Source organism: Amborella trichopoda, chromosome 3, assembly GCF_054954075.1.
Source record: "Amborella trichopoda isolate Santa Cruz 75 chromosome 3, AtrichopodaSantaCruz75HAP2 v2.0, whole genome shotgun sequence".
In the NCBI taxonomy this organism is placed as follows: domain Eukaryota; kingdom Viridiplantae; phylum Streptophyta; class Magnoliopsida; order Amborellales; family Amborellaceae; genus Amborella; species Amborella trichopoda.
This window is the reverse complement of record NC_142338.1, coordinates 13869368-13883234: the sequence shown is the minus strand read 5'-3', so window position 1 is coordinate 13883234 and position 13867 is coordinate 13869368. Positions and strand designations below refer to the sequence as shown.

Genomic DNA, 13867 nt, shown 5'->3' with positions numbered 1-13867 from the left:
AATCTCTCTCTCCTCTTTATCTTCATGATTGGATAATATAATACACTTATTATATTTACAATTATTATGTTGTAATAAATAAATTGTTAATGTAATCATAATTATAATAAATAATAAATTAAATTTAAGTAGAAAAAAATATTTTTATTAGAATATTATATTTATAATTTTTCCTTGATTCCCTCAAGTCTAAGTACAATTTTTATAATTATTATTTCTATAATGATTATAAAAATTAGATATTGGTAAAAATAATTTATTTTTTGTTCGAATCTTATACTATATTATAATCATAACTAATTTTTGTCCCAAAAAAGCAATGCAAAAAATGCAAAAAATAAAAAAGAAAGCAAAAAAAACCTTGCTACATGAAAGGTTCTAAAATAAATATTAGTAAGAATAATTTATTTTCATTAGAATGTTACAGTTATAATTAGATTCTATAATTATAATTACAAATAATATTATTTTAAAAATTTATTACTTTTCCTTGTGTACTCTCTCTCTCCTCTTTATCTTCATGATTGGATAATAAATATGATATATATTATATTTATATTTATTATTTTGTAATAAATAAATTGTAAAATAACGTTATGTAACTATAGGTATAGTAAATAATAAATTAAATTATGTGAGAATAATTTATTCTTATTAGAATATTACATTTATAATTTTGCTTTGATTCCCTAAAGTCTAAGTATTTCTATACACATATACTTCTATAATAATTATAAAAATTAGATATTGGTAAAAACAATTTATTTTTTATTCGAATTTTATAACTATATTATAATTATAACTAATTTTTGTCCCAAAAGTAATTGAAAAACTTAAAAAAAGAAAACGCAAAACCTTGCTGGAAGAAAAATAGATAATATTAACCCTATAAATATTTTATTAAAAATATTAATCAATGATAAATATGTTTCAATAATTAATATTAAATATCACGTGCAACACATGTGCATATTACTAGTTATTAATAAATATTTTTATTTATGTTAGGAATTTATACTCTACCATTGACTACTTATGTAAAATACCCTAGACAAAAAGTTACTACACTATAAGATAAAGGTATTTAAATGTCCAAAAATATTAAGGACTTTAAGGGTATGCACCATCAAGTGGTAACAAAACCCTTTCTTAATAAACTGAGGACTAAAAGGGTACACCCTCAAATAACGGATATGACTTGTTTAGCTCAACCGCTAAATGGGTGAAGGGCGGAAATGGACTGAATTAAATAATAAAAAGAAAATATCTCCATATCCCTTATTTTTAGGTTTAATTTCATGATAAACCCAATGTTTCAAAAAATATCTTCTAACCCCCTAACCACTTTAAACCTATTTTTTAACCTAAACAAATATGAGAAATACATACTCTTTCTAAACCCAATCATTTCTCTCTCTTTATTTATATACCCCAAACTTCTATATTTCTCTCTCTTCTTGTGTTTCTCACTCTCTCTCCTCATGTGTCTCTTCAAACAGCTCTCTCTCTTCTCTTGTATCTCTTCAAGTACCTCTCTGTCCTCCCAATAGTCTCTCACATCCATGAAGCTCTTATCTCTCTCTAGAAGTTTGGGAGGAAGACTTTAGAAAAGGCATGTCTTTTCAGATTTGTTTGGATTAAAAAAACAGGTTTAAATTGGCTCAAGGGGTTAGAAAAAATAAAATCTACACTTTTTAGATATCTTTTAAAATTTTGGTTCTATTGTGAAATGAAACCTAAAAATAGGAAATATGGAGATATGTTCCCAATAATAAGTAGTAAACACGTTTCTAAAAAGGGTGAAGTTTGTAGAAGGTGTCTAACCTTATACTGTTGAATTAAGGTGTACCTCAAAACAACGCCGAAAATGCAGTTTCGGTGCCACAAAGCCTTGCAATGATATGAAAATCTATTGCTTTCCTCGATTATGAAATTTAACATTTAAGGAAAGGTGACAATCAAGCAGATCTATAAACACTTGAAAATCTTAAAAATAAACAGTCCATATAATGTGTTAGAAGATAAACTATTTTTAGAACTAAAAATCGTTTTTCTTTCATATACATGAAATTCAATATCGAGATGACCTATTTGGGAGTTTTCTAGCATAAGAACAACCTTCTCTAATGCAATTTTTAGGTGTACCTTAATACAAACGACCTTCTCTAATGCGATTTTTAGGTGTACGTTAATACAGTATTAGGTTGACACCTCCTATAAACGCTTTCTTTCTAAAAGATACATTCGTTTTTATTAGTAGTGTCTAAGCGTTCCACTTGCTTTTATGGCGATAAAACCAACCTCAGACCGATTTTAGGATGCGCCGCTCAATGTGTTAATGGCCTCAACAAAGGAAAGCTAAAATGAGTTGTTTTCTATTGAGCTTTTCACAATGATTCACTGTATACATGGGATAGGGGTGGTTGGAGGGTCTGAATCTGGGTCCATGTTTTGGACATGGAAAAATATATGTTATTAATATATAAAATAATTTTCTTATTTTTTATTTTCAACCTCGGGTCTAGGTCGAGTCTTGATCCAAATGACTTGGACCCAACTGGGTTTGGGTCCGGATCTGGTCTAAGTCACATGGACCCTGGGTCTGGGTACATGAGGAACCCATTAGGTCAGGAACGGGTCGATTCATTGCCACCCCTAATATTGGGAGTCCATGAAGAACATAGTCAAGTTGCGGCCGGGTCGACCCGTTGCTACCCCTAATTTAATTATGGGACGGTATACAGTTGGTGGCTTTGCATACTTAATTGTATGCAAAAATGACATCTCAGTAGACAAACTCGTATGTGTTTGCAACCAATTAAGATTGATTAAGACGTACAGGTAAACAAATATGTCATTCTTAAGATAAAAGAAACTAGCCTCATATTATTTTGAAAATGCTCAACAAGCTTGGGGGAATTTCATCCACAATGAAATCAGCTTACTGATCCACAAAACCGCAGAATCTTACATACAAACCAATTGAAGAAGCTTCTCCATCTCAGAGTTCACCTCAACACCCTCTGCCCTCAGTCTGAGACCCATTTTGGCATCCTTCTTCCCGGCCCCCACATAAGTCCTCAACAAAGCCTCGCAGACCCTGGCATCGACCGTGCCCAACTTTCTTAAAATTGCGCAAAAACCCTCGGCTCTGTCAACATCTTTTTGCCACTCAAAATATGCCATTATTTCACACGCGACATCGTGACCAGGCTTCCACTCCCGCCTACTTCTCTGGGCAACCAAAACAGCCTTCTCAATGTGCTCAAGCACCAAAACAATTTTCCCTTCTCTCAAATAGTATTCAATAAAAATTTCGTGAGTCTTCAAATTAGGCTTTGCACCTCTCCTCTTTGCTCGAATTTGAACATCTTTTGCCTTCTCAAGCAAACCCGCCTTCAAATTTGCATCTATCATTGCATTTGCCACCCGAATGTCATAAACTGAACATGATGCCTCCCACTCCCGGAAGCATTTCTCTGCTCCAGGCAAGTCTCCAAGCTTAACCAAGACCTGGGTCATGTTTAGATAGCTTATATTGGCAGTTTTAGGGAATGCTAACTTAAGTGACCTCCAAATTCGGTAAACCTCCGCTAAATTCCCCGTCTGCCCATATAATGTTATAAGGAATTGAAAGGCAACCAAATCTCGAAAGCCATTTTTCTTCTCGACCTCTTTTAATGCAGCTTCAGCCTTTTCATGCAGACCAACTTTTGCATAGATAGAAGCAAGATTACTGAATGTGGTCCAATCTTCAGATACTCGGCCGTCTCTCTTCATCTCAGAGAGAACTCTCTCGACTCCATCTATGTCATGGACCTCAGCTAGACTTCGCATCCAAATGTTGTATGTGAAAGTATCAGGAGTGATGTTATTAGCCTTCATTTCTTGAATTATTGATGGTATTTTCACAGGGTCGCCAGAATTCATATAAAGGGTCATAAGACTGTTGTATGACAAGGGAGAATAAACAAATCCAAGCTCCTTCATCTTCATCATGAGGGCCTCAGCTTTCTCAGTCAGGTTTTCCTTGCAGTAGCAGTTGAGGAGGGCTCCATAAGCAAGATGGCTCTTCGCTGGTACAGGTCTGTCCATGAAGTACTTCTCAGCGGATGCTATTCCCCGAGTTTTGGAGATGAGGTCAATGCGGATTGCATCGTCACCAGATGTTGGGCTCATGCCCTTCCTCGCCATTGTTTCCGAGAGCTGCAGTGAGAGAGAGAGAGAGAGAGATGGTCAGATAGTACAGCAATCAGAGTTGGTGAGAGGATTTGGGGGTAGGGAGAGAACTTCATTCATGTTTATCTGACTGACTGTTAGCAATATTTGTTAACAGTGTGGTTTTAAGAGTACACTTCTGCTGTTCCCAAGAGAGCAAAGAGAGAGAGAGAGAGAGGAAAAGAAAACACAAGATATTTCATACAGTAGACCATACAATGTTTGTTTAGGACACAATGCGTGTCTGCCCTGAACAGGGGAGGGGAGGGGAATCAAACAAGTTAATTTCAATTACTTGGTGATTTTATAGTCAAAGATAGAAGACCTTGTACTTCATTTTTGTGTTCCCACTGCTATCGTTCAAACAAGCAACCTAGGGTGCAGGCGAAGAGCTAAAAACAACTGGGGAATGGGAGCAGGGATAAGTAACTTCAAGATGTAAACGAATCTCCTCGAGTCAACTCAACATCCAAATAGTGTCATAGTAATTAATTGCAAAAAGAATTCGGCATTGAACTTGAATGATCAGCTTGCCACAATGTCTGTATTTTCTTTTTCAAAGTTGACAATAATGAAAGGAACATAGAAGCATGTCAACAAGCACGGAAGCATATCAGCTTGCCACAAGGTATGAAACATGCTGTGTCTTGCAATGTCGACAACACAGAAGTATTACAGAGGGGAAGGATAGGAGAAGGGGTAGAGAGAAAGGAAGATTATGAGAAAGAATATCAGTCCCCATGAAGGGGGGTGTCTCTACTAGGACCCTTTCTAGAGATAGACTGGTGAATTTTCTCCCTATACCTAGTGTGCTCTATGGAGGAATTACCAGACAAACGATCAATATTTGCTTTTGAGGTCACCATGCCACACTGCCACTTAGCAAACTATTTTGCTAACACAGTAGTTCCATTGATTAGTCAGTCTCATACAAGTTAAACATAAATATGAAAACCAATGTACTCTCTAGTTTATCCATTATAACCAATCAAATTGTGAATGTGAAGAACACTTATGTGAGTTGTCCTGGTAGACAACATAAAATAAGGAATCACTTAGATGGACTGAGATATGCCGAGTTGGATAATGGTGAGACACAAAAACCCAGCATCCAATCACCTAGGTAAGGTTGAATCACAAATATCATCATCGTATGTTAAGTGATCAACATTAAGCACAGAGGCAATCTGAATATTTTGTGGTAAAAAAAAAAAGCACAGAGGCATTCCAACTGTATTAATATGGAAAAATATGTGTCGTGGACACGAGCTCAAATACATACTTTTGTTGGGTAACAACAGTGCCCCGATAAAAACAAGTTTAGGACCTCACAATATGATAGGGTACCTGTATCCTTTTGTCTGTTAAAAATTGGTTACAGCCATTACTATGTGAATTTATTTATTTATTTATAGATATGCAGAATGGAGTCAATGGACACTGCAGCGATCCCAAATACTCATAAATAAAAGTATTCATAATATACAAATAAAGCAAGTGATTCTTGCCACTGTATTTAACCATTATAGCATAAATAATTCATCCATTGTTTAAATAAGAATAAACTATAAAACAAGTTATATAAAAATAAGTAAGAAGAACCTATAATCTTTAGTTATATCAGACCAAAGTTCTCTGAAGTACAAAAATAAAACATAACACAACTCAACTGCTTTACAGTGAACAAATTCGATTTCAAACTTGTGTTTCTCATATGCAAATCACATATCATTCCAAAACTTTCCAATTAAATTGAAATTATTCCAACAAACAGTTATGTGCCATTTAAACAAATTTATGTGAAGCCTCACATCTGGAAAATCAAAATTAAAAAAATTAGGGCCACACATTGAATAAAAACTGAAAATATTGATTCCGGATGATGATGATGATGATGTGTCAAATTGGTCTGGAAACTCTGGATCATTGCACTTATTGATCAGAATTTGCAAAATTAATTGAACGCATATTGCATACAGATCCACATGGAAACTGAAGGAACTATCCAATTTCTAGTTCAAATTTGATCACTTTGGACTTCTATCTCAATAAAACATATTCCTGTTGGACCACAGAAAAGCTCTAACAAAAGTAGGGTTCCCGACAATTACAAAAAGGCATGTACGCCCATTTGCATGGCACACATGCATTTTTCACATTCTAATACAGAGGCAGTGTACCAACCTGTCTTGTTTGCATTCAAAATTCTGAAATCCAAAATATTTCTTATTTTAAAACTTAAGAATACGTGGAACTGCAAAATTGAGGTTTGCAACGTCAAGGATAGGCCTGGGCCATGCAAGTTATATGCTATCTATCTATTAAAAAAACATATATCAAATTAAGGATTTGATCAACTTAGCTTCGGAACCATATTAAATTGGGTGAGATTGGAATTACATTATTGGGAATGGGAGATTGCATCTTTTTGTTTAGAAGTATGAAAGTATCACGTGAGAAACAACTAAATACCACTTAATATCGCTTGAAAATACATTTCCATTTTTTGAACTTGCTGACAACCATTGCATTTTCAAATAAACAAATGATCCTCAATATCATTATACTTCCCCCATTCCTTAAAATTTTTACATCAAAATGATATCTTTCAAAGCACGAAAAAATTACAATAAAGTAATAAGTTGTCAGATCATTAAAATGCTACCACTGAAACTACTAAGAAAAGAGCAAAGCAGGTTTGTAATGTGAAAATGTCATATTACATTTTGAATAAAACAATAAAATTAACATTTTGTACTGACTTCCTTATTTTCCATTGGTGTATATACTCCTTTATTCTCCCAATTTTTCCTATTTTAGATTTCCCCGTCATATTCCTAAGAAAAGTTCAGACATTCTGAAACTCTGACAAGAAAATTACAGAAAACAACAAGATTCATCGCTGTTATAAACATAACATACAAAATTTCACTATTTACACGAAGTAAATATATCTTCCACTATATATCACAACAAAAACTCAAGAGCCTCTAAAGAGAAGTGAAGAGAGAGAAATCGAGAGAGAGAGTAATGCAAAAAACAGTAACAAACTTAGAGTTTTGGGGTTACGGGGTAACATAGTGAGAGATGATGTGAGAGAGAGACAGGATGAAAAAGGAGAGAGAGAGAGGGGTAATGGTGAAGAATGGTAGGAGACAGATGCATACTCTGAGAGCTTGGGTGTAACGCTTGCGCTTTCGAAGCTCTTTGACAGAGAGGGCGGCGTCCCATTTCCTGGTTCGCTTCTTTGGAACCTTGATCCATGAGTTGAGCTCTTTTCCCACACTTCTCTCTGAGCTTCCCTGCTTCAATAGCCTCTGATACAGAAGTTTAGCAGAAGACTTCAATAGGGTTTCACCACTCCTATGAGCGGCAGCCATGGCGCCTCTCTCTCCGCGAAGGGGCACTCTTCAAAGGTCAAAAAACAGGGAAAGTGTACCATACACAAGGATCCTCTACATGGTCTACAGTACACCACAAGGAGTATCGATAGTGACCGGTTCACTGGCGGTTTGATTTATGGGTATGTACTACATTAAAGATCACAAAAAGGATCTTAAAAAAGATGGTTCAATTTTAGCCACATCAAACTAGGGGAAAACCTATAATAAAAGTAAATAAAAAATAGATATAAATATAAAATTGGTAAAAGGAAATTTTATACGAGGTTGCAACTTTTTTTTTTTTTTGTAGAGATAAAGTTATAATCCATTTTCTTTGGATGATGTACATTTAACATTATCTTTAAATATGTGCTACTTTTTTAAACGATATTAAAAGACGTGTTAAAGTTATACCATCTAACTAAAATGAACAATAATGGAAATCTCACCCTTAATATTAGAACAATGTAACATTACTTCTACAAATCAAATTGCCACTTAATGAAAACCTCACCCTTGGTAAAATATGGACATGCAATAATTTTACATGTATTTTCCAATTTCTACTTAATCTTTCGAAATTCTTAAAATGGTCAAGATGGGTTATGTTATTATAAGCCTTGCTCCTCTCGCTTAGTTTACTACAAATAAACAAAACGCGTCTCTTACTCTCTCCGCATCCCCCCCCCCCCCCTTCCCACCCACCACAATCCCTACCTCCTCTCTCACCAAAGTTGCAGACCGGACCCGTTGTTGTTGATTACGATCATGTTGTTTGTTCTGTGTGCCTCATAGGGGGGAAATCACTCCCTTGCCTTGGTCCTCTCGAACTTGGACGCGATCATGTCTTATGGCCTTGATAAAATGTCCAATTGCAGTCCTCAAGGTAAAATACTAAAAGCCAAGGACCGATAGCTCCTCAAGTCTTGTGTTTTCTTATGGAATTCATTACGCTCTTGTTAGTATTTTAGTTTTAAAAAATACTTGTATGTATTTCAAAATAACATAGTATTTGGCGTGGGTTTCTTAAGCTTTTATTTTGTAAAGAGAGATGTAGATTTTTAATCCCACATTGAAGAGGTGTGTGTGGATTGAGTGGTATTTAACTGTATGCGTTCAAATGTTTTATACTCTTATAACAAATGTGATAATTATGGTGCATGTGCAAAGGATGCAGCACGTCGCGAGGGCGCTCGATAGCTCACCATTTTTTTGTGAGCGTGGTACATGTAAGAACCATTAATTATTTGAGTTCCAACAGCCACTTCTGAAGTATAATAGCATGAAATTGTTCACTTGAACAGTAAATTCGCAACCAGTAAGTACTCTATATAAGAGACTATTTTTCTCATTTAGTACGTAAAATTTTTTACAACATCATAGAGTACTCATCCCTCTCTCTCTACTCATTTTTTTCTCTTTTAATCTTTAAAAACACAAGACTCTAATGTTCTACAATGAGTTTCAAGCTCGGATGCATAGAGCTTTGAAGTATTGAAAAATAAATCCTTATGTTTTTTGTATCTTGAGGACAAATTGCCATTTCTTATAAACACATTTCATAGTATCAATGAGGGTTGAATATTGTTTTGAAATAGTGCTCTACATGCTTGAAAACAACAGGGTTTTTCTCATCTAATTCATTTTCTTTTTGCCCCTTTCACCCAATCAAATTTCCAACAATTTCAATACGATATATATGGGTGAAAACAAGGAGACTACCATGACTTCTTTGAAAGTCATGAATCACGATTTCATAAGACTTGAGCGCTTCAATGGAATGAATTTTAAGAGATGATAACAAAAAGACATCTTCTAACTCACTATTCTGGATGTGGCTTACATAGTCACTGAATCCATGATGACACCCCCGCCACCAATTGATGATTCCACCAACGAGCAAACTCAAACCTACAAAAATGGATGGAGGATGACTATATATGCAAAAGTCATATTCCCAATGCTTCGGTGGATCCCATATATGATATTTTTGATGAATCAGTTGTCCCAGTGAGAGAATTATGGAAGCTTATTGCAACCAAATATCTCATAAAAGATTTTGATAAAAAAAAGTTTCTTATCTCTAAATTTTTGGACTTTAAATTTATTGAAAACGAGTCAATTCTTCCTCAAGCATATCAGTCACAGCTTGTGGTCAATGAATTTAAAGATTGTGGAATTCAATTAGATGAATCTTTTCAAGTAAGTAGTATAATTCACAAGCTACCCCCATCTTGGAAATAATATCAAAAGAAAATAAAGCATAATAAAGTTGACCTTGATTTGGTATAACTTCAGAGGTCTTTTTGAATTGAAGAAGATAATAAATTTCAAGAAAAAAAAGATGAAGATTGTGGAATTTCAAACAGAGGCAAATCTTGTTGAATAAAATTCAAAGTTGATTTTGATTTGATATAGGGGAACTCCTAATAGACACACCTATATATATATATATATATATATATATATATATATATATATATATATATATATATGGAAGTGATGTCATTTCCTATGATACAAGACTCGTCTCTTGAGCACTTACGAAATCGGGATATAAGCACAAGGTCTAAATTATGCTGTTAGATATAATTTGTGCGTTGCACTACCGGTATGTTAGATAAGTAAACTGGGTCAAAGCTATGTGCTACTATGGTAATGCAAATAATATGTTTCATATGTTTTTCCTTATTATTTTGAAATAGTGGAAGAAAATGTTAGTATTTTACATTTAAAAATACTAGTGCATATTTCAAAATAACATAGTGTTTTGTGTGGTTTCCAAAGCTTTTTATTTTGTAGAAAGAGAAAACTATGGGTTTTTAGTTCCCATTGAAAAACAAAGCGTGAATTGAGTGGTATTTAAGTGTATGCATTTCCATGATTTATACTCTTAGAACAAATGAGAGAACAACGGTGCATGTGCGGAGCACATGAAGTGGGGGATACGCACGTATGTGTGCATGGGCGAGGGTATGAGTGTAAAGGCACGCTTGATGGCACACTTTGCACTTAGCGTGAATCTCGAGCTCGAGGCTCGATATCTTTTTGTGAGCATGGCATATGTGGAAATCCAATGGTTCTAGCCGTTGAAGCCTCAAGGCACTTGAAACTGATAGCAACCTCGAGATGCATATAATTGTTTACTTCCAATGGCTAAGAACCATTGATGATAGTTGTTTGAGTTTCAACAGCCACTTTGTGAAGTATAACAACTTGAAGTTGTTCAATTGAATTGTAACTTCGCAGCGACCAAGCACTCTTTCTCTCTCTAAAAACACAAGACTCTAGTGTTCTACAGTGAGTTTCAAGTTCAGATGCATAGAACTTTGAAATATTGAAAAATGGATCCTTATGTTTTCTTATATCCTTAGGACAAATTGCCCTTTTCTTATGTACACATTTCACAGTATTGAATGGGGGAAAATATCACCGTGAGAAAGTGCTATGCGTGCCTCAAGACATCGATGCTTTTTTAACTAACTCACTTTCTTTTTGCCCATTTTCACCCGACTGAATTTCCCATAGCTCTTGGCTTTTCCTGGCTCTTGCTTCTTCTTTTTTCTTGCGAAGTGTTTAAAATTTCGATTAGCTAGGTGAACCAGTTTGACCTCCATAAAAACTAAAAGTAGAAAAGAAAAGGGTAAATAATAAAAAATATCATACAGAAGAACATTAAGCACATCCAGCTTGTCCAAATCATCTAGTCCTTAACAAATTCACATGTTTCTAGCAAATCAGCTGAGTCTACAAGAACCAAATAGATTTTTGTTCTAACAACGAAACGAGTCGGGCCAGATTGGCTACTAGAGCCTATATGAGTATCTTGGTGTGTAAGCTATCTCAAAAGTGACTAATCCATCAAAAACACCCAAGTAGGCCAAGACATGAAATTTTTATAACCTTGGATGTCCCATTTTCATATTTCAAAGGACAAGCTTTGGGGACTAAACTGTACAAAATTTCTTGAGTTCCCCCATATTTGAAGTTCCACTTATTAGTTGGTAGCATGGGCATAAAATTTCTTCATTTTTTCATAAACCCTTATTTTATGCATGACTTTTGGAGCATGTTAGTCCAATTCCCAAGTAAAAACTCCTCTTAAGGAAAGTACATATTGTCTATTAGGTTAATATAAAAGGTATATATTGTAATCATTGTATATGAGAAGGATATGCACAATATCTTGTATTCTATGGTAAGTTTGGGTATGGTATAGTTGTCAGTGATTTATTTTTATTCTTATTATTTGCATTTATCTATAAGACAAGCTTATATATTCATAATAATTAATACACACTGAGTCTTTTCAGATAAACCCATGACTCTTCACATAGTATCAGAGCCAAATTCATCTTCGTCATGTCCATTCCTATACGATCGAGTATGTTGATATGCTATTACTCAATCTTGTCCCACCCCTCTACATGTTTTTGTATTTGGATCTTGATTTTATGGTCCAAATCCATCTAAAATCTGACTAGTTAGTCGGAAAATTCAATTTGACTGAAGGTCTACCGAAAACAAGCACTAGAGATTTGCCGAAAAAACAGTCTTGGCCAAAAAAAAAAAACTGAAACCATCAGATCTGAAGCTCTCTTTGGAGTTCCCTCGATCATTGTTTTCTTCTTCCTCGATGTCCCCTATTTTTCAGCTCCCTCGAATCTGTGCTTTTCTCTCTCTCCTCGTTTTGGTTGGGTCTTTTGTTTTAGCTTTGAGAGAGAGAGAGAGAGATTTCTACTGTTCAAACCCCAACTGCTCTCTCTTATAACATCTTGAGTTTGAGGGAGAGAGTGAAAGAAAAAAATATACTGTCTACTAGATTAATATGGAAAGTGTATATTGTAATCAATCTATATGGAAAAGATAGGTACAATATCTTGTATTTTATGGTAGTCTAGGTATGGTATAGTTGTCAGTGATTTATTTTTATTCTTGTCATATGTATTTGTCTATACAAGATAAGCTTATATATTCATATTAATGAATGAACATTGAGTCTCTTCAAAGAAACATGAGACTCTTCACATTGTGGGGTAATGGAAAACGATGGGGTTCGTCAAATTTTGGCTTAATTTTCCTTAAGAAACTGAATAGAGAAGGCTCAATACTCATCCAATCTACTTTCATTTTTGTGAACCATACAGCAACCAACCCACTAACAAGCATAAAATCTTGAGGTCTATAGCTTTGGCTAGTTGGAAAATCAAATGAAATCCAAATAACTTGAAATTGGGACGGTAGGTTTGTCGTCCTTCAGATTAAAATGACTTGAAATCATTTTGCTAAGCTTCTAAAGGAAGCTTCAATTGATTGGCGATCAAGGTTTCGGGGTCACCTGATGATCCACATCTCATGATTTTTAGTGGAGAGGTATTTTTTTATATATATATTTTGAAGACCCTCCAAGTTTTATTCTATTGTGAGACCTTATTGATGGCCTTTGAGAGATCCATCCACACGATTGGTAGTTTGGCTTGTATCGCATGTCGACTATTTATTTGGTCTGCGATCGATCTTTTATGGGTGGCGAATCATTGGTATTTACGATATCCCTGCCTCTTCGGCCTTGTTGGGATGTTGAAAGAGTTGTGATGTCCATCAAAGGTGATAACATCAGTTGGTTCATTCTAAATTCTTAAAGGCATTTTAGTAATTTAACCTGAGCAAACGTGCACATAGCATATGACTTGTTCTAAGTTATCCAAGTACCCCCTTGATCGTTCGATTGTTCATGGTTCCAAATCATGAACATGGGCAATTAGGTATTCCTGTTTTTTTAGGAGGTACCCATTGAACAATTAATTGAACTTCACTTTCTCATTTTTTCACTAAACTTCAATTCATCATTTTTAGTAGCTGATGTGAATAGAACCTGTTTTCTTTCCCAATAATTAATTGCTTGGGCATGAAAGGAAGCTTCATTAAATCATAGTCCATTATTTCTAAAACTAGATTTTGTGGTGTATTAAAAAGGTGGTGATTATAAAAGACCCTAATTCCTCAAAATTTAACATGTAAGTACATTAGGACATAAGAGATGGGTCAACGAACCTGAATTCCACTTTTGCTTGAGAATTCAAATGTTCAATGTATAAAGGAGAAAAATTCAAAACCATATCCCACACTTTGTCATCTAAATTCTCACAAATCCCCATTTTCACTTGTAAATTGTAAGTTATACTTATTCAAAGAAAAACACCAATACCCTATTTCATCGTTAAAGCCTCCAATTTTTGCCATTATCATTTGTAATTCAACAGATC

At 34.6% G+C, this 13867-nt stretch overlaps 1 protein-coding gene across 1 annotated transcript; it reads right to left on the bottom strand.

Annotated features, from left to right (window-relative positions):
- Positions 1–2805: 2805 nt before the first annotated feature.
- LOC18430774 (Tetratricopeptide repeat (TPR)-like superfamily protein) lies at positions 2806–7604 on the bottom strand. Its single transcript, XM_006840916.4, has 2 exons — positions 7386–7604; positions 2806–4206 (listed from the first exon to the last, which is right to left on the bottom strand). The coding sequence occupies exons 1-2, from the start codon at positions 7596–7598 to the stop codon at positions 2968–2970; spliced, it is 1452 nt and encodes a 483-aa protein (XP_006840979.1). The 5' UTR covers positions 7599–7604; the 3' UTR covers positions 2806–2967.
- Between the last annotated feature and the right edge of the window lie 6263 nt (positions 7605–13867).

What these genes read in the sequence shown, in the direction of transcription:
- LOC18430774 (XM_006840916.4), bottom strand. Translation starts at nt 7,598, where the DNA reads ATGGCTGCCGCTCATAGGAGTGGTGAAACCCTATTGAAGTCTTCTGCT. An exon ending in GTTACACCCAAGCTCTCAGA is followed by an intron (nt 4,207 to 7,385) that starts GTATGCATCTGT and finishes CTCTCACTGCAG; the next exon opens with CTCTCGGAAACAATGGCGAG.